The 27,961-nt window shown below is 38.8% G+C and overlaps 1 protein-coding gene across 2 annotated transcripts; it reads left to right on the top strand.

The window, feature by feature from the left end:
- The first annotated feature begins 1,423 nt into the window (after nucleotides 1-1,423).
- On the top strand, nucleotides 1,424-27,923 carry LOC111587983 (protein HIRA). Of its 2 annotated transcripts, none has more exons than XM_023298080.3 (25): nucleotides 1,424-1,713; nucleotides 3,983-4,045; nucleotides 4,122-4,232; nucleotides 5,266-5,356; nucleotides 5,578-5,672; nucleotides 6,665-6,760; nucleotides 9,074-9,234; nucleotides 11,019-11,186; nucleotides 11,272-11,385; nucleotides 12,385-12,455; nucleotides 12,645-12,750; nucleotides 14,422-14,643; nucleotides 15,413-15,498; nucleotides 16,367-16,552; nucleotides 16,643-16,786; nucleotides 16,868-17,084; nucleotides 17,202-17,309; nucleotides 18,412-18,560; nucleotides 19,644-19,805; nucleotides 20,015-20,073; nucleotides 21,523-21,628; nucleotides 21,716-21,838; nucleotides 22,638-22,801; nucleotides 25,719-25,807; nucleotides 26,444-27,923. In XM_023298080.3, exons 1-25 carry the CDS (start codon nucleotides 1,677-1,679, stop codon nucleotides 26,558-26,560), a joined length of 3,045 nt encoding a protein of 1,014 aa, XP_023153848.2. In that variant the 5' UTR covers nucleotides 1,424-1,676; the 3' UTR covers nucleotides 26,561-27,923. The 2 variants fall into 2 exon arrangements, with proteins under 2 accessions (XP_023153848.2, XP_023153847.2); XM_023298079.3 differs by having other exon boundaries at nucleotides 1,425-1,713; nucleotides 16,865-17,084.
- The last annotated feature ends 38 nt before the right edge of the window (nucleotides 27,924-27,961 follow it).

Here is a 27,961-nt window from a genome sequence, read left to right as displayed (position 1 = left end):
AATCGGTAAATTCTACACCGACGTGACCGATTTCATGAGAATATTTTTTCTGAAGTGTTTTTCCGGTCCACGGGTCAAAAACAGCGGAAGCATTTGAAATTAACTCTTTAAAAAATGATTTTTATGTCTGTTAGACGCATTGCAGTTCCTGTTGCTACTTTTCTGAAATAGTTCAACCCTTGCATAAAGACAAAGAAAAAATCTAAGTCCACACTTTTTTTGACATTAAAACCTGAGATTTCTGACTAAAACCTGTATGATTCTTCAACAGAAAAGTCGGATCATAAATTCGACACCAACAACCGATTTCATGATAATCTTTTGTTCTGAAGTTTAATTAATTACACGGGAAAAAAGTGCTTAAATAACATAAAGATACGATAAGATAATCCTTTATTACTCCCCATGTCAGGGGAAATTTCCAGTGTTGCAGCAGCAAACATCATTCAGACCAGCACTAATCATTTGTACAGTAATCATAATAATTATAATAACAATAACATGCACAATAAACACAAGAATGAAGAACAAAAAATTAATACAGTATAAATAATAAATGCAAAATAAGTAATAAATACAGTAATACTAAACTATAAGTGACATCAGCATAAACTTAATAAAAACATGTTCCTGTTATTATTTTTTTCATTATCGCTTTTAAAACTCGATAAATAAACCTTGAATTTCCCTCAGGATCAATAAAGTATCTATCTATCTGTAGTCTATCCATCCATCCATCTACCTATCCATCTATCTATCCATCTATCTGTAGTCTATCTATATCTATCTATCTAGCTATAGTCTATCTATATATAGTCTATCTATAGCCTATCTATGTATCTATAATCTATCTATAGCCTATCTATCTGTCTATCTATTTATATATATTTAGTATATCTATCTATCTATCTATCTATAGTCTATCTATCTATCTATCTGTCTATCTATCTATCTATAGTTTATATCTATCGATCTATAATCTATCTATCTATCTATCTATCTATAGTTTATCTATATCTATCGATCTATAATATATCTATCTATCATCTATCTATCTATCTATCTATAGTCTATCTATCTATCTATCTATCTATCTATCTATCTATCTATCTATCTATCTATCTATCTATCTATAGTCTATGTATGTCTATGTATCTATAATCTATCTATAGCCTATCTGTCTATCTATCTATATATATTTAGTATATCTATCTATCTATCTATCTATCTATCTATCTATCTATCTATCTATCTATCTATCTATCTATCTATCTATCTATCTATCTATCTATCTGTAGTCTATCTGTAGTCTAGCGAGCCACGGTGGTTTTATTGTGAAAATTCAACGAGAGTTTTTCCGGTCCGCGGTCAAAAACAGCGGAAACACTTCCTGATTCGCCCGGTGTCACCTCCTTAGCGGTCCGTGCTCGCCTGTGCGCCGCTGCCCGGTGTCACCTCGTTGTCCGTCCGGCGCGCCGTTGCCCGCCGCTCGGTGCTCAGCCCGGGGATGCTGCCCGCCGCCGCAGAGATGGAGTTGGAGCACAAACACGGCGAAGTGTCGGACGGAGTTTGAGACAAAGGGAGCGGGGCTTTAGCGTCAGATTGTCCGGCTCGCCTCGCCGCTGGATGGGTGTTCGTCGAAACTTAAGGTCGTGAATCTAACATCCCGGGCGAAGATGAAGCTGCTGAAGCCGAGCTGGGTGAGCCACAACGGTAAGCTTGTGCAGGAATCCGTTGGACCAAGTTGGGCTTTTGTTGTCGGAGGGGGGTGACTTGATGCGTGATGGTGGCGGCGGTCAACACTTGTTTGACTTGTTTGTCGCCCGGCAGTCGGCCGCTTTAGCTGACAGTTGGCCGCTTAAATGCGCCGTTTTTGCCGTCATCGCCTCCAATCCGGCGCCTTCAAACACATTGTTTGCTAACCTTAGCTAGCTAGCTAGTTAGCTCCCACCGGCTAGCTGGACGTTAGCTTCACTTACCTGCCAAACGACCCACCGTCGAAGTTTCTGCCCTAAAGTAACTTTTTTTGTGTGATATTTTTGACGTCCCTGTCGATATTTTTCAATTAAATGTGGGTTTATTCTCGTGGCAGCTCGACATAAAGCTGAAAAGTGTGTGTTGGTGGAAGCTCCAGCTGTCACTTTGGAAAGTTGACCGTTGGAGAAACGGCCTGAATTCAGGAGCAGCTAACGACTGTTGATATCTGAGCACGTTTTCAGTCAGTCTGTGGAGCTTTCTGCAAAATTACTCAATAAAAACACGAGATAAAACCCAACAGATATGGTCTAATGTATGCAGATAACAGGGAACGTTTGGACTCATTGTGTTTTCCATGTGTAATATTTAATGTAGTATTTACAGTATTGTTGATTCTTAACATCAAAATCTCAAATTATTTAAAAAATATTGTAGTTTCTTAATATTTAAAATGAATTTAGTGCATATTGCTTACAGTATTGTTGGTTCCTGACCTTAATATTTAAGTTAATTTGAATAATTTGTGTTATATATGCTGTTGGAGGTTCTTAACTATAATATTTATATTAGTTTAGTTTATATTACTCATGGCATTGTTGGTTCGTAACCTTAATATACAAACTATTTAGGTTAATTTGTATTCCAAAATATTTTAGTTTCTTCATTTTAATGCCTAAATTAAATTATTTTTGTTAGAATTAATAATATTGACGTTTCTTAACCTTAATATTTAATTTTGTTCATATTACTTACAGTATTGTTGGTTCTGAACCTTAAATTTTGAGTCTATTCTAAAAAATATAGTAGTTTCTTAGTTTTAATGTATAAATTAGTCAAGTTAATTGGTTAGCATTCATAATATTGATAGTTTTTAACCTTGTTATCCAAATTAACAAGGTTAATTTGTATTAAATATAATATTGAAGGTTCTTAACCTTAATCTTTAATTTATTTTAGTTCATATTACTCACAGTATTGTTGGTTCTTATCCTTATAATCTCAGTCTATTCTAAATAATATTGTAGTTTCTTCATGTTAGTGTCTAAACTAGTCAAATTAATTTGTTATAAACCAGAATATTGATGATTTTTTACCTTAATTTTCAAATTATTTTAAATAATTTGTCTTATATAAACCATTGCAGGTTCTTAACCTTATTATTTAAATTAGTTGATTTCATATTACTTGTAGTATTGTTGGATCTTAACCTTAAAATCTGAGTTAATTTGGTTAATTTGTATTCTAAAATATTGCAGTTTCTTCATTTCAATGTCTAAATTCTTCGAATTCATTTGTTAGAAGTCATAATATTGAAGGTTCTTAACCTTAATATTCAAATTAATTAGAATAATTTGTGTTATAGAGTTATTATTGTTGAATTGTTGTATTTTATCTGATAGAAACATCAGGGTGTAACAAACTGGTTCCTTCACAGAAATCCCAAAATGCTCATCGGCTTTAATCCATTTTAAGACCCGGAGAGAAAGAACAGTTTTAGATCATCAGCATGTAAAAAAATCACAAGAGTTTGGGAATTTTTCTTGAAAAACAGACTGATGTTCATCCTGTTGTGTTGAAATGTGTCGCAAATGATGTTTTCTTCTGTTGGTTCTGGTTTTAGATCAGCCTCTCCAACCTTTTTTACACCACAGACCGGTCATCGCGCACATAAAAAATAATAATCTTTACTTTTAAAAAAAAAAAAAAAAAAGTGTCCTCAACGAATCAAATGAGCTTTTACTGCTGAATATGGATTTAGTTTTTCTTCTGTTTTAGCATCAAGTCTCTCCATCCTTTCATTGAAGCTCCAGAGATGTTTGTTCTCAGTCAAGTGCAGGAAATAAAGACAGACTGAAGTGACAGGAAAATGATTTAGCCATTTTTCAAAATAAAACACCCTGCCAACTCCGCCAGAAACAAAATAAAAAACTACAAGTTTTCATTTGGGACCGCTGTACTACGGATTTATCAAAACTGTCTCTAAATATCGACTTTTATTTTTCAGGCAAACCCATATTTTCAGTCGACATCCATCCTGATGGGACTAAATTTGCAACCGGTGGCCAAGGTGAGACCGTCTCAATCCTCTTTTCTCCTGCAAATTTATTTCAAACCCAACCTTACATTATTTTAATGGTTTTTAGGGGAGGATTCGGGGAAGGTGATGATCTGGAACATGGCGCCGGTCCTCAGAGAGGAGGATGAGAAGAACGAGAATGTTCCCAAAATGCTTTGCCAGATGGACAATCACCTAGGTAACCAGCCGAGATTTATTTGTTCTCCTTCTGCTTTTCTGTTTTTCTCTTAAACATCTTTTACAAACAATACAGTAGTCGAGTCCCAGATACCATGAACACCTGCTGCTATGACTTCTGCAGGGATTAATGTGACTCTTACTTTAAGAAAAACTGCCTCTACAAACTGTTTTAGAGCTGAAACACCAACTGGTGACAGTTTCTTTTCAAATATGATCAATGATATCTTTCTGCTAGTTTGGAACAAAACAAAAGACTACAGAGAGAAATACTGAAACATGCTCAAAACTTCTACAGATACAAAAATTAATTACAAAGACACACAAACTCACTATATAGGAGAAGAAAATGATGACAAAAAGACAATAATTCACCACAAAGAGACAGAAAATGATGACAGAAAGCTCATACAAATAGATACAAAATGAGTAAAAATAGACAACAAACAGGTAAAATAGTTATAATGGACAGAAAAAAAATGTTAAAAACAGACTCAAAATGACAACGAAGGGACACAAAACAAGTACAAAATGACCACATGACTTCAGAAAGACACACAACTTCAATAAAGAGACACAAAAAAAGCAACAAACTGACATCAAATGCATAAAAGTGGCTCAAAAATCCGGCAGAGAGACTAGAAGTCACTTCAAAATGACAAAAAAAATGAGTAAAACGAGACATGCAACTGTGTACAAACATAAAAGAGACAGCAAAATACCACAATAAGACAGAATAACTTAATTATGTTTCCTTCTGCTCCAACAGCTGCTGTTCATTCCATTTTTAATCAGCTACTTCAAGGATTAAAACAACTTCTACAACTCCTGCTCTTAAACCCACAGTTTGTACGACTATGAAGAGTTAAATTAGAGGCAGTTTAGAGTCACTCATGTGAATATTTTTCTTCATTAATGTCCCCTCGTCTCCTCTGCAAACATCCAGTGAGTCAGATTTAACCACAGGAACGTTTTTCCTCCTCAGCAGAAACCCTTCCAGTCGTGTTTCTAACAGTGTTTGTGTTTCTCTGCAGCCTGTGTGAACTGTGTGCGCTGGTCCAACAATGGCTTGTATCTGGCCTCGGGCGGTGACGACAAGCTGGTCATGGTGTGGAAACGAGCTGCGTACGTACACAAAACCGTACACGGAAACACACAAAAACGTACACGAAAACACAACGCATTCGACGTCACACTGCACTAGCGATCATTTAGAGAGTAAAACTGTGTCTATACGTCACTTCTCTGACCGTTTCCAACCACACAAACGCTTGAAGTTTGGATTAAATGTTTTGTAAAGGTGCTTTGTGCCGCCTGGTTTTGACTGGACGAGCGTGTTTTTGTAGATTCATCGGTCCGAGCACGGTGTTCGGGTCCAGCAGCAAGCTGGCCAACGTGGAGCAGTGGAGGTGTGTCACCATCCTGAGGAACCACACTGGAGGTACGACGCTTAAATATCCAGAAAACACTAAAAACACACACATCTGACCAATAGATGGTAAATCTCAGCTGCAATTCTTCAGTTTGACAGATTGTTTTTTAAAGCGGTTAATGTTGAAGGAGTCGATGTGTAAATTCTGGAGTCAGAGGTAACTTTGAGTTAAAATTCTTAAAGAGTGGAGGGGAGGTGTTGGTTTTACATCTATGAAAGCAGGATTGTACCATGAAAGACCAGAGGACTGAACTATGAAGAAAGATTAGTGGGTTAGCAGGAAAGGGATGCTTTTCAGTATCACAAAGGTGGCTCTCTTTTCATGTAGCTAGATCTCCATGGTAACTGATGCTGCGGAGCTAGATCTCCATGGTAACTGATGCTGCGGAGCTATGTCTCCACGGTAACTGATGTTGCGGAGCTATATCTCCATGGTAACTGATGCTGTGGGGCTATATCTCCATGGTAACTGATGCTGTGGATTCAGATCTCCATGGTAACTGATGCTGCGGAGCTATGTCTCCACGGTAACTGATGTTGCGGAGCTATATCTCCATGGTAACTGATGCTGTGGGGCTATATCTCCATGGTAACTGATGCTGTGGATTCAGATCTCCATGGTAACTGATGCTGTGGATTCCGATCTCCATGGTAACTGATATTGCGGAGCTAGATGTCCATGGTAACTGATGCTGTGGAGCCAAATCTCCATGGTAACTGATGCTGTGGAGCCAGATCTCCATGGTAACTGATGCTGTGGAGCCAAATCTCCATGGTAACTGATGCTGTGGAGCAAGATCTCCATGGTAACTGATGCTGTGAAGTCAGATCTCCATGGTAACTGATATTGCGGAGCTTGATCTCCATGGTAACTGATGCAAGAGCGTCCTATGTGTATGAGATGAAGCTAAGAAAAATCTTGAACCGCTCTTCCTTCTGTAGACTCTGGCAGTGATTTGAGCAGTGAGTGACTTATTGTTTTTGTTTGTTTGTGCTTGCAGATGTGATGGACGTGGCGTGGTCTCCTCACGACGTCTGGCTCGCCTCCTGCAGCGTCGACAACACCATCGTAATCTGGAACGCTCGCAAATTCCCAGGTAGGAAACTCAGAAACCAGAATTCAGTCGCATCACACACCTGCACAGTGCTGTAAAACCTGTTGATAGAGCAGGAAGATATTTAATTATCGTACCATCTTTATAGCTCTTTAACCAATCAGTCGATCAGACTTTATTTGTACAGCGCTTATAAAAATAAAATATGACACAAAGTGCTTTACAGAAGAAAAGAAAATTCTAAAAAACAACATTATTGCACGTTTTATTCATAGAAATCCTGATAATATTATTGCACAGAGCTTCATAAACCAGTGAAAGAGTCTAAAAATCAATTCTTAAACTGTCGTTCCACCTCAATTCATGACATTTATAATCAAAAACAATTTATCAGTCAAAGACTAGTGTTACCTTTGGGCCCAGATTTTACATATTTAACTTCATAACCTGTAAAATAAGAAAACTGTTAAATAATGGTGTGAATTTGGTCAAAAAATGTATTTTCTACCAACCGTGAAAGCTTTATTTTTACACGTTTTACTTCATAACATGCACAGAAAACAAATCAGACAGATTTGAGATGTCGTAAACTTTTCTGGTGGAACGACCCAGATATAAAACTACTGCCGACTGAAACAAGAAAAGGACTCGGAGCGTATTTTTTGAAGGCATATTTTTAATGTTACGGGCTTTAATTTTTGGCACCATTTCCACGGCACAGAAAGTGTTTATCTAAGAAGCAGTTTCTTGACATGAGAAAGACTCTGCTGAAAAGTCCAAAAATTCACGTAAAGATGGAAGGCAAACTCAGAAACGTCCCCACAGGTTTAATCAATTGTTCCTTGTATCATTTCCAATGGATGAGTCAGTAGTAGGATCACAAGCATGTGATCGTCAGCAGGCAGCTGATGTAGTGTTCACTTTAGGACTGCCACGAATGACGGATCGATGAATCGCCTGAGCACGATACGTCATCAAAAGCGGAAATGAGCGCGCAATGCAACAACAATCACCGTCCGAATGGAGCGCGGAACACGGACGGACATCTGCGCTGCATCGCACATATATTATATATGCACAATGCAGCGCGGATGGCCAAAATGACACAAGACATAAAATGACAGGAAACGACAAAAACTAAATGGAAAATGACAAACACAATATAGAATGCAAAAAAATGAGACAAAACAACACAAATACGACACGAAACAACAAATATTACACACAAAATGGCACAAAGAAGACATAAAACGACATGAAACGACAAAACTTATTCACAAAATGAGACAAAACGACATAAATGAGTTACAAATGAAAAATGACACAACAAAATGACACCGACAACACAAAACGACAAACATTAGACATGAAATGACACGAACAAAATATAACATCACTGCCAAAATCTAATCACTTGGTCCTTGTGTCATTTCTGACCTTCCCTGAAAATTTCATCCAAATCCCGTAGTCTGTTTTTGAGTAATGTTGCTGACAGACAGATTCACAGACAAACGTACACCGATCGCCACACAACATAATGAGGTAACAGTAGACACTGGAAAAAATGCTCCTCTCAAAACAAGAAAAAAACTTAATTCAAGGAACTTTTACCGTGAAATAAGTGAAAAATCTGCCAATAGAAGAAGTGAAAAATGGTTTGGTAAGATTTCTTGAAATAAGATATGATATTTATGAATATTGAGATCTTAAAATTAGCTGGGAAAACTTATTTTAAGCTCTATTTTACCAGGATTGCCAAGTTAGGCGTCTTAAAATAAGCCAGACATGCTATAAAAATAGCAGTTTTTCACTCAAAAATAGATTTTCGCTTTCATGTAACCTCCTAATTTTAGATGTATTAACCCTCCTGCTGTCTTCATTTACGGGCACCAAAAATTATTGTTTTCTTGTCTGAAATTTTTTATTTATTTATTTATTTATTTTTTTAAATCATCAAAAAATTCCACAAATTTTAGAAAAAATGGCAAAACCTTCAGGAAGAAAACTCCAATCATTCCTTAAAAGTTTTATTTAAAAAAAAATCCCCTAAATTTGGCAAGAAAATTCTAGTAAATATTTTCAAAAAATTAGTAAATTCTTCCATTCCATAAAATTCAAGTCAAAACAAGATAATTTCCAGATTGTTTGACTTAACAAGATATTTAAGATGCATTGTCTTAAAACAAGTCCCTCCATCTGCTGAAATGTCTCTTGTTCAGTGAATTTATCTTAAATCAAGTGGGATGAGACATTGTGACTAAAAATAAGACAAACAGACTTGGTAGGATGTAGAGTTTTTGAGGTGAGTCGAGGCGTGGTAGTGGGTGTGAGGTGAACTCTACCTCTGGTTTTCAGAGATGGTGACCTGCCTGCGAGGACACACCGGCCTGGTTAAAGGCCTGACATGGGACCCGGTGGGGAAGTACATCGCCTCGCAGGCCGACGACCACAGCCTCAAAGTGTGGAGGACGGTGGACTGGCAGATGGAGGCCAACATCACCAAACCCTTCAGCGAGGTGCTCCACACTCAGACACCTTTCACTCAAACTTCAGTGTCTCGTCTGATCGTTTTCAGTCCAACTGTGTCTGTAAATGTGACTGTAAATATGTCTAAATGTTTTTGAATCTCTCTGAATTTCATTTGTTTGACAGTCAGTTATTGGTGACATGCAGACGTTGGTCCAACTACTAGGTTACATCAAATTAACTAAAGTCAGTTCTGGACCTTTGCTGTAGTACAGGGGTGTCCAACATGCGGCCCGTGGGCCAAAACTGGTCCTCCACAGGGTCCAATCCGGTCCTCGAAGTGTAAAAATTCCAGAGAAGACATTAACTGCAGATTGTAAATAAGTAAAACTATAAATTTAAAATAATTTTTAGATCATGACAAGTTGTTTTGATCATAAAGTAAAATACTAGATTGTTCATTGTTCTTTTGTCAGTTTGTGTCTCATTTTGGTAAAGTTTTGTCTTTGTTTTTTTGTCTGACTTTTATCATTTGTCTCATGTTTTTGTCGTTTTGTTTCTCGTTTTGGTCGGTTTGTGTTTCGTTTTTGTTTCGCTTGTGCTTTTTGTCCTATTTTTGCCATTTTATCTTTAGCTTTCTTCATTGTTTTGTGTATCATTTTTGTTTCTCACTTTTGTCATTTTTTGTATCGTTTGTGTCATTTGTCTAACTTTTTTCTCATTTGTCCATTTTGTCTCACTTTGTAGCTTATTTTTGTCTAATTCTTTCTCTTTCTTGTTTTGTTTCGCTTCGTTTGTCTAATTTTTTGTCATTTTGTTTCTCGCTTCTGTCGTTTTGTGTGTTATTTTTGTAATATTTTGTCTTGTTTTTTGTTGTTTTTTTGTCTTTTTTAGAATAAAATCCTATATCGTTCAGTTCAGACAGCTGTGACTAAATGTTGTGTTACTTTGTCGACACTCTGTGATCTGGAAGTTGTAATGTGGAAATGATGAACTGAGGCTGAATGTTGTTGAAATTGAATCTACTTTTCTTAACAAATTTCAGTTTGTTGTTCACATTATTTTGTAAAAACATAATTCTTTAACCCTCATGTCGTCCTGTGGGTCAAAATTGACCCGTTTTAAAGTTTGAAATTGTGGAAAAAAAACATTTTCTCACTGAAACTTCTGATGTCCACATTTTCAACATTTTTGGGAGATCTTTGAATATTTTTTGGTGCAAAAAAGAAATGTTAAAAATATTTCTCAAGAACATTCACAAAAAAATCTACCAAAATCCAGCAAATTTTGCTGGATTTTTTTTTTTTTTTTTTTTTTTAATGTTCTTGAAGAAAATATTAGAAATTTTACTGATATATATGTTATCACTTTAGATATTTTTAGGATATTTTTGGAAGATTTTTACTAATTTTTTGAAAATATTTACAAGAAGTTGTGGGATTTTTTAAAATAAAACTTTTAAGGGATCCTTTTAAGGAATTATTGGAATTTTCTTCCTGAAGGTTTTGCAAATTTTCATAAATTTGGGGCATATTTTTGCTGAATTTTTGGATTTTTTTCAGACAAGGAAACAATATTTTTTGGTGCCTGTAAATGAAGAAAACAGGAGGGTTAAATGTAAACATTTCCAGGATGTACGTTCTTGCGCTAAAACAAGGAAACATTTGGAGTTATTTGTAGGTTATTATGCACTTGCGATCAAATTGTGATGTATGTGGAACCTGAACCAAGATGAGTTTGACGCCGCTGTTGCAGTAGATTTTCTCTGACTGGACCTCTTTAAATGTTAGCAGAACAGTCCGGGTCTAAACGGTTTCCTCCCTCCCCCCCTCAGTGCGGTGGTACGACCCACGTCCTGCGTCTGTCCTGGTCTCCAGACGGTCAGTACCTGGTGTCGGCCCACGCCATGAACAACTCCGGACCCACGGCTCAGATCGTGGAGAGGGACGGCTGGAAGACCAACATGGACTTCGTGGGCCACCGTAAAGCCGTCACCGTGGTGGTAAGGATGCGTATCTGGCCTTTAAATCTACGTTTAACCAAATAATCGACTCGCGCACTGACCAACCTGCTTCCTGTCTCTGCAGAAATTCAACCCAAAGATCTTCAAGAAGAAGCAGAAGAACGGCAGCTCTCCTAAACCCAGCTGTCCATACTGCTGCTGCGCCGTCGGCAGCAAAGACCGGTCGCTGTCCGTCTGGGTCAGTTCACGTCTAACTCTAGACTTCAACATCCACACAGTTTCTTTGTGTGTTTTTTACTCCTGTCATATTTTCCAGCAGCCCTATGGAAACAGAACAACCTGTTAGAAAGCCATAAATCATGGAAAAATGCAGTGTTACCAACACTGGAAGCTCCACATGCTGTAGATGTTTTACTGCTTAGGTTCTTATAGCCTCAACAAACTTTTCATAAGACACTACTCGTTTAGTGTCTTGTTTTTGTCCTTTTGTGTCTCATTTTGGCCGTTTTCTGCATCTTTGGAACAGCTTTGTCTCTTTGTGTTCGCTTTGTGTCTCCTTTTTGTCATTATCTGTCTCATTTTTGCCGTTTTGTGCCTGTGTTTTGTTGTTTTGTGTCTCATTTTAGTCATTTCATGTGTGTTTGGGACAGTTTTGTCTCTGTGTTTTCTGTCTCATTTTTTGACGTTTTGCTTCTCATGTTTCATTTCGTGTCTTTGTGGTCATTTTGTAACCAAATACTATAGATATTTAACTATTTTCATTTTTAAAACCCCTTTTTTTCTCCTTTTTGCAAGTTTTTGTGTGAATCGCTGTGATTTTATGCTTATTTTTGGTTAGATTTCCTCGTGGAGCTGCACACCACACACGATATGTTCTAGGGAAGTCGTAAAATTGAGAATCAGACATTTGTTTCTGTTTACAGTTTCTGATTTTGATCATTTTGGCGTCAGAAAAGGTGTGCTTTTTGGTTTTGGCTCGGTTTGGTTTTGGGGTTCAGAAGGTTAAAGTGTTTAGAAATTGGTAAAACATAAAAGTCAGTACCGGTTTTCATAACTCAGTTTTGTTTTTTGTGGTTCGTTGACATAATTTCTTCCATCCAGTGTTAAAGATGTCAATTTAATGATGCAGGGTTTTATGCTGAATTAGGTTAAATTAAAATGTCAGTGGAAAATTCTGAAGCCAACTTCTGTTTACTGCGGATAAATTACTGAAAGTCTGTTTGTGTTTCTTCTCCAGCTCACCTCGCTGAAGCGCCCTCTGGTGGTCATCCACGATCTCTTCGATAAATCCATCATGGACATTTCCTGGTCAGTAAAAACAGACGTGGTGTGTTCTGCAGCACAAGTGCATTAGCAGAGAAAATGCGTTTTAGCTGCGGGGGATTTTTATTTGTCGGCCAGCGGGACAAAGCTGATCCTGCTGCACTGTACTGTGGTTTGACTCCAGAGTCAGACATGAAGACGACGTCCACATTCCTAAAGGTGTTTGTTTTCCAGGACTCTGACCGGTCTGGGGATGCTGGTGTGTTCGATGGACGGCACCGTGGCCTACCTGGACTTTTCCCTGGACGAGCTGGGAGACCCGCTGAGCGAAGACGAGAAGGTACAACTCAAATAATATCACCCTTTGTTAACATCACAATAAGGTTGAACAGAATATCAGTTATTTTAGTCGATTAGCCCAACGAAAGTCTGTTCCAATGAGCAAAAACCTTGAATAAAAATAAGTAAAACTGATCAGTTTACTGTCAGAATTTATTCAAATTCATTCTATGACTCTAAAAATAGAACTTTAGACATTAAAACACAACAATTTTTGTCGTTTGGTGTCTCATTTTTGTCATTATGTGTCTTATTTTGGTAGTTTTTTGTCTGGTTTGTGTCATTTTAGGTCTTGTTTTTGTCATTTTTTGTCGTTTTGTGTCTTATTTGTGTCATTCTGTCTTGTTTTTGTCATATTGTCTCGTTTTTGTCATTGTGTCTTGTTTTTGTCGTTTTGTGTCTTGTTTTTATCATTGTGTCTTGTTTTTGTCGTTTTGTGTCTTGTTTTTGTCGTTTTGTGTCTTGTTTTTGTCATTGTGTCTTGTTTTTGTCGTTTTGTGTCTTGTTGATGTCGTTGTGTCTTGTTTGTGTCGTTGTGTCTTGTTTTTGTCATTGTGTCTTGTTTTTGTCGTTTTATGTCTTGTTTTTGTTATTTTATGTCTTGTTTTTGTTATTTTGTGTCTTGTTTTTGTTATTTTGTGTCTTGTTTTTTCGTTTTGTGTCTTGTTTTTGTTATTTTGTGTCTTGTTTTTTTCGTTTTGTGTCTTGTTTTTGTTATTTTGTGTCTTGTTTTTGTTATTTTGTGTCTTGTTTTTTTCGTTTTGTGTCTTGTTTTTTTCGTTTTGTGTCTTGTTTTTGTTATTTTGTGTCGTTATTGTCATTATGTGTCTCGTTTTTGTCATTGTGTCTTGTTTTTGTCGTTTTATGTCTTGTTTTTGTTATTTTATGTCTTGTTTTTGTTATTTTGTGTCTTGTTTTTGTTATTTTGTGTCTTGTTTTTTCGTTTTGTGTCTTGTTTTTTGTTATTTTGTGTCTTGTTTTTTTCGTTTTGTGTCTTGTTTTTTTCATTTTGTGTCTTGTTTTTGTTATTTTGTGTCTTGTTTTTTTCATTTTGTGTCTTGTTTTTGTTATTTTGTGTCTTGTTTTTTTGTTTTATGTCTTGTTTTTGTTATTTTATGTCTTGTTTTTGTTATTTTGTGTCTTGTTTTTGTTATTTTGTGTCTTGTTTTTTTCGTTTTGTGTCTTGTTTTTGTTATTTTGTGTCGTTATTGTCATTATGTGTCTCGTTTTTGTCATTATGTCTTGTTTTTGTCCTTTTGTGTCTTGTTTTTGTCGTTTTATGTCTTGTTTTTGTCGTATTGTCTTGTTTTATGTCTTGTTTTTGTTATTGTGTCTTGTTTTTGTCGTTTTGTGTCTCTTTGTGGTGGTTTTGTATTTAAGTTTTCCCTTAAAATACAGGCTAATAAATAAAATCTGCAAATATTATAACGTCACATGATAAATGATTGTTGTTGATTGAAAGACTGTTGTGAAAAAACATGCATGAGTAATCCTTATAATAAAGAAGATAATAACATAAAAATAACCTTAGCCGAGGACCCAGAACTACGTCGGATTTGTTCAGTAATTAGAACAAAACTGCAGTTTATTGTCAGGTGTTTCCTTGTTCCTGCAGCTTTTTTCCGTGTACTTCCTGTTTGCTAGTTTTCCTTTTTCTGTTTGCGGCCTACAGAACACCATCCACCAGAACATCTACGGTAAGAGTCTGGCCATCACCAGCACCGAGGCCCAGCTCTCCACCACCATCATCGAGAACCCAGAGATGCTCAAGTACCAGCAGGAGCGGCAGAACTCGGCCCAGGCCAACGCCGGACCGGGCGGCGCCGGGCCCGAGTCCTCGGCACCCAAACTGAACAGCGTGATGAACGGGGAGTCTCTGGAGGACATCAGGAAGGTAAAATAACAACTTAATACACTGCACATTCAAAAAGAACCAGCTGTTTTCTCTCTCATTTTAGTCATTTTATGCATCTTTGGGACAGTGTGGTCTCTTTGTGTTCACTTTGTGTCTCGTTTTTATCGTTTTTGGTCATTTTGTGTCTGTTTTTGGTCATTTGTGTGTCTCTTTTTTGTTGTTTTGTGTCTGTTTTAGTTGTTTTATGTCTGCTTTTGTCGTTTCGTGTCTCTTGTTGTTTTGTATCTGTTTTCTGTCATTTTTGTTGTTTTGTGTCTGTTTTGTGTCATTTTTGTTGTTTTGTGTCTGTTTTGTGTCATTTTTGTTGTTTTGTGTCTGTTTTTGGTCACTTTGTGTCTCGTTTTGATCGTTTTATGTCTCATTTTGGTCATATTATTGCATCTTTCAACAGTTTTGACTCTTTGTGTTCACTGAGTCTCATTTTTGTTGTTGCCTGTCTTGCGTGAGTCATTGTGTGTCTCTTTGTTACAGTTTTGTCTTGTTAGTGGGATTGTGTATATTATTTGTGTTGTTTTGTGTCTCTTTGCGGTCGTTTTGTCTCCATATTTCCAGTTTCCAGACTTTCCTCTCTACTCTGTTCATCTTCAGTAGAAAGATGTTTCTCCATGCTGGATGTATCTCCAACAACTTGCTTCTCTGTTCATTGTTTCTGAACCACATTACATTTATTTGATTCATCCAACAGATTCTGACAGGTCATTCCTATAATACCGCTGAAGTTTTAACTCATTATTTCTTGGATTTGCAGAACCTTTTGAAGAAGCAGGTGGAGACGAGGACGGCGGACGGCCGGCGACGGATCACGCCGCTCTGCATCGCTCAGCTGGACACCGGGTGAGAAAAGCTGCAGCACCTCCACAGACGAACAGCCGCATTGATCACCAGATGTAATATATGATTAACAGTGTCTCCACTTGGACAGATTTGAGGTTATTTTAGACATTTTTTCTCTCATTTCTGTGCATTTGTGAGTTTGGTAAATCTAAATTTTTTTTTTTGTAATTTGGTCGAATTCTTTTATTATTGGTCCTTAAAAATGGAAAACAAATATAAAATGTTCAAACCAGGATGGTGTTGGCCTCAGAATGTTCCTGTAAGTGTATATCTATGGATGGATCCATATTTCTACTAAAATACAATCTTTGGTCGACATTTCAACAACTTTTGAGGCTCTAATATCAGTAGAATCTGATGTGTGGAAAGTCATTTTTTGTGTCCAAAATGACTCAAAATGTATCAGAATGATTAAAAATTTATCCAAAATCACTATAGATTTGCCCAAAATACCTTGAAACCTTTTCAAAGTGACTAGAATTGTTCAAATGACACAAAATTTATCCAAAATGATTTAATATTTGTCCAAAATAGGATAAAGATTGTTCAACTTGACTGAAAAACTGACTCAGAATTTATATATATTACTTCATCCTGTCAGGATTTTCGATCTTCCTCGTAGCTCTACATTAAAACAACTTGTGGACTGGAGGAGGTGACACATGATTGGTCCATTTTGTGCAGGAGAGTCACATGACACATTAAACTCTGCTTTTATGTGAACGTGCTCAGAGTTGAAAGCAGGAAGTCTGAGTTAACAAAGAAAGCAGAGAACTACCTTCACGATGTCTGTTTTTTAGACAAACGAAGCCCAGATGTGTAGAGTATCCGTCGTTTTCCTGACCTCGGTGTCCGTCTGTCTCTGCAGGGATTTCTCTCCGGCTCTGTTCAACAGCGTTCCCATCCTGCCGTCGGGTTCGTCCATGTCCAGCCAGCTCACCAACCAGCTCAGCTCCGACTCCAGCCCGGGACAGCTGAGGCCGAGCCACGACGCCATGCTCACCTCTCCTCCTGCCAACAGCGCCGCCAAGGGGCTGGAGGACAACAACGACGGGTAAACACACCGGCTCTTAGTCTTACTATCTGCTGTAGTGTCCTCCACCTCTTGTCTTACCGTCGTTTACTCGACCCTCCATCTTCACAGCGTGAAGTCCAGCCTGCTGCTCACTTCTGCCTCCAAGATCGAGCCGATGAAAGCTCTGGACTCCAGGTTCACGGAGAGGTCGAAGGCCACGCCGGGGGTCACGGCCGCCATCTCCTCCACCGCCGGGCTCACGCCTCTGGACAGGTAAACGAAGCATCATGTGAAGAAGCAGCCGTGAAGAACAACAAGAGGAAACTTACTTGGGTGTTTTCTGTCCCCCAGCAGGCCGAAGGACGCCCTCTCTGCCCTGAAAGACGCCAAAACCAAAGAGGAGACCAGCAGCGACAGCGAGGACAAGATGGCCGCCATCAACAAGAACCTGGCGTTCGGGAAGAGGAAACCCGAGCTGCTGCTGGACGGAGGAGAGGTGGTGGAGAAGAGGAAGAAGGGACGGCCCAGGAAAGACAAGGTGGCCGCCAGCATCCCCCAACCGTTCCCCCAGGTAGAAACAAAGATCCATTTATTAGTTTATACATCAAACGTGGCTCAGTCGGAGCTTCTCATTCTTGTAAAGCAGACAACATGTTTCCTCCAGTGAGATGTTCTTGTTTGGTTTCAGGTAACTCCTCCAGCAGAACGTGAAGCCAGCAGGGTCTCGGCTCCTCCAGCTCCAATCGCTGTTCTCAAACTACCAACGCCGAGCACAAAGAAGGCCTTCAGTCTGCAGGTATCCTGTTCTGGACAAATATTTAGTCATTTTGGATAAAGTTTGTGTCATTTGAATGATTCTGAGTAATTTTTGACAGGTTTCAAGTCATTTTGGGCAAATTTTTTTCAGATTTTTGGATAAATTTTGAATCGTTTCTGATTTTTAAAAAAAGCTGGAACCTTTTCTTGCCATAATCACCACATGTCAAATTCTACTGATGTTAGAGTCTCAAAAGGTGTCGACCAAAGACTGTATTTTAGTAGAAATATGAATCCATCCATATATATACATTTACAGGAACTTTATGAGGCCGAAAAAAACATCCGGGTTTGAAAATTTTGCTCTTTTTTCCATTTTTAAGGGCCAATAAAGAAAGATTTTGCCCAAATTATAAAAAAAAATTTAAATGTGTAAAATAAATTAGAATTAATCCAAATTGACTCAAGAATGCCCAGAAATGACACAAAAATTGTCTAAAATAACTTAGAATCCAACCAAATTCACCCATAATTGTCCAAATGGAATATTAGCATTGTCTTTGGTCAAAATAGCCAAAAAAATTGGAACCAGTTCTTGTCAAACTTTCCACACATTAAATTCTACTGTTGTTAGAGCCTCAAGTAGACACAAGTAGACATATGGATCCATCCATAAATATACACTCACAGGAACTTTCTGGGGAAAAAGTACCATCCTGGTTTGAAAATGTTTTCCATTTTTAGGGGGCAAAATGTAAAGATTTGGCTAAAATTACTTAAAATTAGTCCAAAGTGACTCACAAATGCCCCAACATGACATAAAAAGTGTCCAAAATAACTTAGAATCTGACTGAATTGACACAAAAATTATCCAAATGGAATAATACTAGCATTGTCTTACGTCACAATCGCTAAAAACTGGAACATTGTCTGTATTTTAGTAGCAATATGGATCCATCAATATATATACACTTACAGGAACTTTATGGGGCCTTGAAATGTTGCACATTTTTCCAGTTTTAAATGACCAGAATAAATGTCTAAAATGACTTAGAATTTGTCCCCAGGATGACAGAAATCTTTTAAATTGTAAAGAAATTGTCCCAGAATCCGTTTTAAAATGAGGTGGTTGTTGTGTCCAGGTGAGCATGGAGCCGTCGGTGTTCCTGGAGGTGGAGAACGAGGTGTCGGTGGTCGCCGGGTCCAAGCTCAGTCAGCTGAGATGCTCCAGAGACGGTCGGGACTGGAACACTCTGCTGCCCAGCTCAGTGGTCACGGCTGCAGGCAGCAGGTAGGGGGCGCCGCTGAGACGGAGCGGGTCTGATTCTGTGCTTGGGTTGATGCGTCTGCATTTTATTCATGTTTGTCTGCAGTCTTTAATCAGGGTAGAACTTTATGATATGGTAAACCTGTTTTAATCTCACACTGGGGAAACTTGTATTGTCACAACAGCAAAACGGAATGACACAAAAATGTACAAAATATCATTAGAAAAATACTAAATAAACCCGAATTCTGCCAAAGTACTATTTCAGTTCATTTCACAACAGCAACACAGGAATGACTGTTATGAAATACAATAAAATGGTAAATTTAAAGTTCAAATCCAGCTTTAAAAACTCGTCTTAGAATTCAGCTTTCATTCTTTAAAATTGTCCTACAACGCTTTCTGTCGGCAGTTTAAAAAATCATTTTTTTCACCAGATGCTAGTTGTGTTTGACCCACTTTAAACACATGTTTAACTGCTGTATCCTACAAACATCTCCAGACAAACTCTAATTTCTTTAAAAAAATCACAAACTAAAGGTTAAAAATCTGCACGTTTAACAGACATTCCTGTTACGGGTCTGAAATTTTATGAATGACATTAAATGAAATGTGTTAATGGACACAATCTGAAATACATTTACAGGAACCTTCTGGGGACACAAAACTACCCACATTTTTAAAAACTGGCACTTTTTCACATTTTTAAAGGCCACTAATAAAAGATTTTTGCCCAAATTACTCAAGAAAACATCTAAAGTAGCTTCAGTTCTGTTAAAATTGACCCAAAATGGCCCAAATGGAATAATATGATGTGATAGAACCTCTAGAGTTGGTGAAATGTCGACCAAAGACTGTATTTTAGTAGAAATATGGATCCATCCATAGATAGACACTTACAGGAACTTTCTGGCGACACAATACCAACCTGGATTGAAAATTTTGCACTTGTTTTCCATTTTTAAGAGCCAGTAATTAAAGGTTTTAGTCCAAATTAGTCAAAAAAATGTCTAAAATAGTTTAATATGAGTCTAAATTGTAAATACTGAAGATAAATGACTAAATGAGCAGCTCTGACTGCGTCTCCTTCCCTTTATTGTCCCTCAGTGACGTCCTCGCCGTCGCCTGTGAGGACCGGATGTTGTCGGTGTTTTCCTCGTGTGGTCGGCGGCTCCTCCCCTCCATCCAGCTCTCCACGCCGGTGTCTGCGCTGCATTGCTCCGCCCACTTCGTCATGGTTCTGACCGCCGGGGCGACGCTTTCCGTCTGGTTAGTGCTCAGAAATTCACTTAAAATACGCTCCATTTATGTTTATTCAGTATTTCCTCTGTTATTTTCCATCTACGCAGTCTGAAAACGTATTTTTACATGGTGTATTACTTTAATTATTCCTTCTGTGAACCACATGAGTGCATTAATACATTTTCTGATGTTGCCTGTAATGAAAATCGCTGATTTATGTCTGTTTGTGTGTGCAGGGATGTTCATAAACAGAAGGCTCTGGTGAAGAACGAGTCCCTGCTGACCATCTTATCTGGTGAGACGCTGCAGCATATAAATAGTTTAACATCCTGGACATAATCTGTGAAGATCATATCAGTGTGTGTGATAAAAACTGATTATTTATAGCTCATAACTTACCGTTTAATTAGAAACTGTCCTGCTTTTCTTCACTTCATTACAACCTGAACTTTAAGAATGAATGAAGACAGAAACCCCAAAATTAAACAGCAGAAAAAGTGTTTGTAAAGCGGTGGTTGTGGTTTAATCTCGGATGCATTTAGCCATTAATTTATTCATTTAAAACCATGTTAACATGTTAAAGCTCATTTTCAGTGGTTTTGGAGAGACATACACGCTTAAAATCAAATAGAAATAAAAGAAGAGTCCATGATTAGATCAGATAAAGCAAAGTTTAACAACCTGAACATGTAGACGTTAACAGATAAATACATAAAACTGCACTTATAAATAGCAAAAACCAACCTGATTTAAATATGAAAAGCTTCCTCTCCAAAGTTGGGTCATTGTGCAATAATTTCCAGAAATAAAACTCCCACTGCCATGAAATTTACCCCAAATGATTAAATAGGAAGCCATACTTATTAGACATCAGATTCTACTGATGTTTGCGCCTCAACAGTTGGTGAAATGTGGACCAAAGGCTGTATTTTAGTAGAAGTATGGATCCATCCATAGATAAACACTTACAGGACACAATGCTGTCCTTAGTTGAAAATTTTTCCAGGGTCACTGATTAAAAATCTGTCCTCTACTGGGACCAATAAATCATTTGGACTGTATGTGTCCATAATAACCTTAAACCTGATGAAAATACTGCTCAAAATGATTGAAAATGTATCCAAATCAATTCAGAAATGGCCCAAAATGACACAGAATTTGTTGAAATGTTTAACAATTTTTCCACAATGATTCAAAATTGTGTAGATTGATGCAAAATTTACCCCAAATGATTCTCAAACTTGTCCAAAAGACCCCAAATTATCCAAATAGTTGCACATCAGTATTTAGACATGCAAAAATATGTAAAAACTGGAACCTTGCCATGTCATACTTGCCACACAGCATGACCCATAATTGTCCAAATGGAATAATATTAGTGTTGTCATGTGTCTAAATAGCTAAAAACTGGAACTTTGTCTTGTCAAACTTTCCACACATCAGATTCTCCTGATGTTAGAGCCTCAAAAGTTGGTGAAATGTGGACCAGAGACTGTGTTTTAGTAGAAATATGGATCCATCCATATTTAAACACTTACAGGAACCTTATGGGGCCATAATACCAGACTTAACTGAAAATTTTGCACTGTTTTCAACTTTTAACGGCCAATAATTAAAGATTTGTCCTCTGTTGGAGCCTCAGTCTCTGAGATTTCTCATCAGTCTGTTTTCTAACCTCATTATCTTGACTCCAGTGAGTCCAGTTGAGTTATTCTCCATAAAAACCCGGAGTTTGTGTCTTCAGGTGCCGACACCTCAGTGTCTCAGTCTCTGCTGACCCAGCAGGGAGTCCCGGTCATCGGACTGTCCAACGGGAAGTCGTACTGCTTCAGCTCCTCCCTGGAGACCTGGTGAGAAAAAAACCACACAGTTCCACAGCTCACTTTAGAGGATTCGTTCTGCAGGAATCAGGATAAGGTGCTTCTGTTCTACCTCAGGACTCTGATAGCAGATAAAGGAGACTCTCTGGTCCAGTGTGCCGACTTCAGGAGCTGCCTGCCTACCCACGATGCACCTGTGTCTTCAGGACCGCTGGCCGTCATGCAGGGACGCAACCTCAAGTAAGAAAAGAGGAGATCAGCTGCAGAAAATGAGATGGATCAGTACAAGAACCAAAAAACATAGCAGTTCTAGAGCAGCGGTGTCAAACTCATCTGAGTTCAGGTTCCACATTCATCCTCATTTCACCAGGAAAATCACAACACAATAACCTGTAAATAACCACAATTTTTACTGTTTGTTCCTTTGTTTTAGTGCAAAAAAGCACATTCTGAAAATATTCACATTTAAGGAATTATCTTTTTACAAAACATTCTGAACAACATGAAATTTCTGAAGAAAAATAAGTTAAATTTCAGCAACATTATGCCTCAGTTTATCATTTAACACAAACAAGACACAGAATGAGACAAACGAAACGAAAAAAACAGCAAAGAGACAAAAAATTAGACAAAAAAGTTATAAAGCGAAACAAAAAATTACACAAATGATGCGAACAAGATAAAAAATGACAAGGCGAGAAACAAATCGACAAAACTTTTGGCCCACGGGCCGCATGTTGGACTCCCCTGATCTAGAGTATTTTTCTGTGTACCTTTGGTTTTGAAAGCTGCTTTATGTGTCGAGTCAGTCAGTGTCGTTTCACATTTAGTTCACTTTATTAATCACTTTATTAATTTGGTATTTGGGTCCCAAAACTAAGTAAAACAATGAATTTCTGTGCCTCTTATTTGTCTTGCAGCTTTTTTTTAAAAAATTTGCATGTTGCTGTTACGCATTAAAACTCTTAACCTCTTGACATGTGAAAACCTCGCTGGCAGTAAAACCTTTCTGATGTTAACTGTCGGGTCTTTGCTTCAGCGCCGGTCGGCTGGCGTCACGACTCTCCTCCACGCCTCATCATCTGCAGCAGAGCATGACGTTGGCCTTCCTGGAGAACCAGCTGGCGTCGGCTCTGACGCTGCAGTCGGCGCAGGAGTACCGATACTGGCTGCTCATCTACGCCCGGTTCCTCGTCAACGAAGGTACCGAAGCAGCGAACACAGTTTAGGGCTGATTTTAGGAACAGATTCAGAACAAACGTGGTGCAAGAGAGGCATCCTGAGGAGGTGTTCTGATATTTCTGAAGCCGAAATGTGAAAAACGATGATTAAACTAAAATAAATACTCCAATGCAGGAGGGAATGCTGGGAAATGGAGTCACAAGGGATGAAACAAAGCTTCTAAAAGAGAAAAATGTGCACGAACAAAGAAAAAGCACAAATGTTGGGCCTTTAGAACGTTAGAACTTCTGTTTTGTGGTTCTCTGTCTGCAAAATGTGTAAAACTACCTGATTTCTGTCTGTTTATTCAGGATTTAATCTCTAAAAGTGGTGCATTTATCCAACAATAACAAAAAGTAGTTTTTGTGCAATAAAAACTGTCAAATTCAGGTTCTAGTACTAAAAATTCAACTGTACGGCTCTGAAGATGCAGCCAAAAACCACAAGAACAACTTAACATGATGCCAGAGTAAATAAAAAGTGGAAAATTCACGGTTAGTTCAACGGTGATGCAGGAATCTCTTGTAGATCTTTTTAAAATGACACCAGATGTTGATTATAAACCATCATTGCCTGTAAAAACAACAAGATCAAATGTTTTGCAGATGATGCTGGATTATGTGTTTCAATATCAATCATGAAAAGTCAGATTTTCTCATATTTGCTGTCTTTTCGCCATGTATTGTGGTTCTCTGCTTTCAAAATGTGCTGAAATTGCTGCAGAACTACATGATTTCTGCTTGTTTATTCTGGATTTCAACTAAATGTGGTGCATTTAGCCATCAGTAACTTCAAAAAGTTGTTTTTGTGCAGTGAAAAGACTCGAATCCAGGTTCTACTACTGAAAATTCAACTGTACAGCTCTGAGGAAGCAGCCAAAAACCACAAGAACAACTTAACATGATACCAGAGAAAATAGAAAGTAGAAAAACAACAGTTAACTCAACGGTGATGCAGGAGTCCCTTGTAGATGGTTTTAAAATGACACCAGATGCTGATTAGAAACAGTCATTGTCTCTAAAATCAACCAGATCAAACATAGCCCCGCCACCCCATAGCCTTATGGCTATGGGTTGGCGGGGGTGGACCATCATCCGTGTTGCTGGGGGGGTCCCCGGGACCTGGGGGCTGTGGTCGGGGGGGGGTTCTCCTGCGTGCCCGACGGGTCCAGGCTGGTGCGGTGGCTCTTGGTGGGCTGCGAGGGCTGGAGTGGCCGTCCTGGTGGGCGCTGTAGCTGTACTGCGGGCTGGTGGCATGTGGTGGCTCTGCCCCGGCGGGTTGTCAGGGCGCGTTGCGGGGAGTGGGGGCCCTGGGTGTACTGCGCTCACCTGGGGCCTGGTGCTGGGGGTATGCGGGGTGCCTCCCTGTCGGCGTCGCTGGGCCCCACCACACTGTCCATTTTTACCCTCTGGACTCGCATCGGGTCCTGGCTCCGATTTCCTCTGGCCGGCTCCGGGTGGCGGCCTGCTTTGTGCTGGGCTGGTTGCCATCCCTTCGGTGGGCCGCTCGGCCCCTGTGTCTGGCTTCCTGGCTGTGTGGGGCCGCTGGCCCCCTCGGGGGTGGGGGAGGGGGTGGGGGTGGGTGGACGGGATGGTGGGGTGGGTGGTCTGGTGGGGGCTGGGGTGGGCGGGGTTGGGGTTTGGGTGGCGGGTGGGTCCTCGTGCCCCGGGCCGCCTGGGTTGGTCTGGGCGCGCTGAAGGTGTCGGTAGCTGCTCCCTCTTGTTCTCTGGGTTCGGGTCGTTCACGGTGGCCCCGGTGGCTCTCTGGGGGCCCTGTGGCTCCTACGGCCCGGGGGGAGGGGTGCCCTGTTGGCTTGGCCCTGCCTTGCTGTGATTGCTGTTCTGGGCTTCGGGGTCCTTCACACTTGCATGTTTGACCACGTCTCGCCAGCCACCGCCGAGTCCGATTGTCAGCGAATGATGGGACCTGCCAGAATGTGCTGAGAATCTCTCCAGAGTCTCTACCCTAAACTCATTCTCTCCTTCACTAGTATCCTCTTCTGGCCTATTCTATTCCATCCTATTCTATACTGTCAAGACATCCACAATTATGGTGCTCAGTACTACTTGTTTATTTATTTATTTATTGAATCTCTTTTTCTTTTGTGTTGGTTTTCTTTTTTTAGTTAATTTTTTTTTCTTTCTGTGTTATTGATGGGCAGTTAGTAGTTGGGAATAACACACCACCTTACAATCTTTAATTGCAATAGCACCACCTGTTATTTTCTATCCCTTTTCATCCTGTTCGTCCTGTCCAGTCTTTGTTTTCCCCCACACATCACTGAGGTGTAGCACTGCCCTCCCTGGCTCATCATAGGGAATTCTAATAAAGAATATCTGCTTAGCTTTCAGGGAGGGCCGGTGATGGTCACACACACGCATTAAATATTAAAATATTTGGCTGCAAGACTAAAATATGCATCAATCTCATACAATGTTGACACCTCTTTTGTGGAGTTAAACAATGAGAACAAATGCAGACAAAAAAAAAAAAATGACACCAGATGCTGATTAGAAACAGTCATTGTCTCTAAAATCAACCAGATCAAACATTTTGCAGATGATGTTAGAATATACGTTTTTAATATCAATCATGAAAAGTCAGATTTTTTCACATTTGTTGTTTTTTCAGAGACGTTTTGTGGTTCTCTGCTTTTAAAATGTGCTGAATTTGCTGCACATTGACCTTATTTATAGCTGTTTCAACTAGAAATCACAGATTATTTGTTGTTTTACCAACAAAACACAACCTGCAGCAAAAAAGTCAGCATCAGAATTTCCATCCAGGGTTTTATTAGAAGCGCTACACACTGAGATCTAATGAAGTTACACAAACTTTGCTGCAGTCCAAAGACGTCTTTAAACCACTGCTAAGTTTTCTGTTGGTGTTTTCTCTGCAGGTTCAGAGTATCGTCTCAGAGAACTCTGTAAGGAGCTGCTGGGTCCCGTCCACAAATCAGCAGCGACGTCCTGGGAGCCGACAACTCTGGTAACCACGACAACGACAACAACCTCTGCACAGAAACACATCCAGGCTCTTTTACCTCCCTGGTCTCATACCTTTAATTAGAGCTGAAAACTCTGAAAAGAAACTCTATTAAAGGACATTCTTGCTCAGAAAAAACAACAAACGCAAGAAATGCAGAAAAGTACAAAAGCAACAAGGTATTAGCAAGAAATAAACTAAAATAAGACTGGAATAGAAGTTAGGAAGTAATGCTGGCAATTAGAATGAATCACTTAAATTTTTTATTTTTTATTTCTTTTGATTTATTTGATGTATTTCAGATGCCACAGTATCACAAAGACGAAAAAAGAGACAATAAAATGTACAAAAAACAAGAAAACAACAAAAATATTGTGTGAAAACTAGTAGAATCACTCAGATTTTTAGTTTTTTATTCCTTTTGATGTATGAGATTTGTTTCAGACACGTAAAGACAAGAAAAAGAGAAAATAAAATATACAAAACAACAAAAGCAACTAAAATATCGTCTGAAAACGAGCAGAATGAATAAGTAATGCATTTAAGATGTCGCTGCGATTGTATTTTCTATAAATGGTCTCACATTGTGATTCTGTTTCACCAGATTCTGAATATTTAAATCTGTGTTTTCTGTTTCAGGGTCTTCGTAAACGGGAGCTGCTGCGGGAAGTTTTACCCGTCATCGGCGAAAACCTGCGATTCCAGAGACTCTTCACCGAATACCAAGACCAGCTGGAGCTGCTGCGCAACAAATAACACAAACAGACTCGCACAAAAACACACAAACGGGCCGACACCGGCTCGAATCGCTGCCCGGACTTGACAAACACGACCCGAGTGTTTCAGAACTTTAGCCGCTTTTCTGGCCGTCACTCACCGAGAAGTTTCTGTTTTTTCAGTTTGAACTTTTGTCTTTTTATTTTTCTTTCCTTCAATATAAATGTGCTTTCTCTGGCCTATGCACCTCCTCCTGCCCTCCCAATTATGAAATTAAACACTGAAGAGAGACGCTGATCTGGAGGTTTGGTTCTGTAGCTTCAGAATCTCAGAGATGAAAATAAGAATCGGACGTAAAACGGAGCAATATGTTGGTACCAAAGTGATCCAGAGGAGGGTTTATGCAGCCGGAGGTGGTTCTTCTGGAGCCAAAATGTGAAAGAAAGATGATTTAACTCAGACAAACACTCGACTACAGGAGGGAATTCTGGGAAATGGAGTCACAAGGGATGAAACAAAGCTTCTTAAATGGCACTTGTTACAGAAAAATGTGCACAAACAAAGAAAAAGCACAAATTTTGGGCTTTCAGAGCCTGATCTGTTTTGTGGTTCTCTGTCTGCAAAATGTGCAAAACTACCTGATTTGTGGCTGTTCATTCTGGATTTAATCTCTAAATGTGGTGCGTTTAGCCAACGATAACCTCAAAAAGTCATTTTTGTGCATCTGAGGAATCAGCCAAAAACCACAAAAACACCTTAACATGATGCCAGAGTAAATAAGACAAGTAGAAAACCGATTCCAGACGCTGATTAGAAACAGTCGACACCTCTAAAATCAACCAGATCAAACGTTTTGCAGATGATGTTGGATTATACATATTTAATATCGATCATGGAAAGTCAGATTAAATCATATTTGATGAGTTCTTGTCAGCGGCGTGGCTACAAGACGCAACTATAGGTCAAAAAAATCTCATTTTTCTTACTCCTCTGGATAAATGTGTCTTATAATCATGTTGGATCCGATCAGAGAAGCGTTTTCCGTTTGTTCTTTTGTAAATAAGCTGAAAGTAATCGTGAAAAGAACACAACCAGGACTTTTTAAAGCTGCGATTCTCTTCGTGTTTCTCTGCCAAAACCACTTGGAGGAAACCAGGACTAAAGGGAGGAGAGTTTAGTCATTGTGTCTGTTAGCAGGTTTCACATTGAGTTTTATTCCGATTCTTTTCCCTCTTGGTTCATTTCTCTTGTTTTTTGTTTTATTTTGATGTTAGTTGTTTTTTTTTTATGTTTCTAAAATGTTTATTTTGTTGTTTTGGATTTTCTATAAGAAAAAGAAAAAAATGAGCAGCTGAAATTTTGCTTTGGAAGAAGAAAGTGAAAATTAAACTAATGAGGAACAGTTTTTTTGTAATTTCCTGTTTCCTGTTCCTTCACCGT

Source organism: Amphiprion ocellaris, chromosome 6, assembly GCF_022539595.1.
Source record: "Amphiprion ocellaris isolate individual 3 ecotype Okinawa chromosome 6, ASM2253959v1, whole genome shotgun sequence".
Taxonomy (NCBI): domain Eukaryota; kingdom Metazoa; phylum Chordata; class Actinopteri; family Pomacentridae; genus Amphiprion; species Amphiprion ocellaris.
This window is presented reverse-complemented; position numbering and strand designations above follow the sequence as displayed.

Coding starts and splice junctions, on each gene's coding strand:
- LOC111587983 (XM_023298079.3), top strand. CDS start 1,677: ATGAAGCTGCTGAAGCCGAGCTGGGTGAGCCACAACG. Junction 11,386..12,384: donor ACCGGTCGCTGTCCGTCTGG/GTCAGTTCACGT, acceptor TTTCTTCTCCAG/CTCACCTCGCTGAAGCGCCC. Junction 21,839..22,637: donor ATGCAGGGACGCAACCTCAA/GTAAGAAAAGAG, acceptor TCTTTGCTTCAG/CGCCGGTCGGCTGGCGTCAC.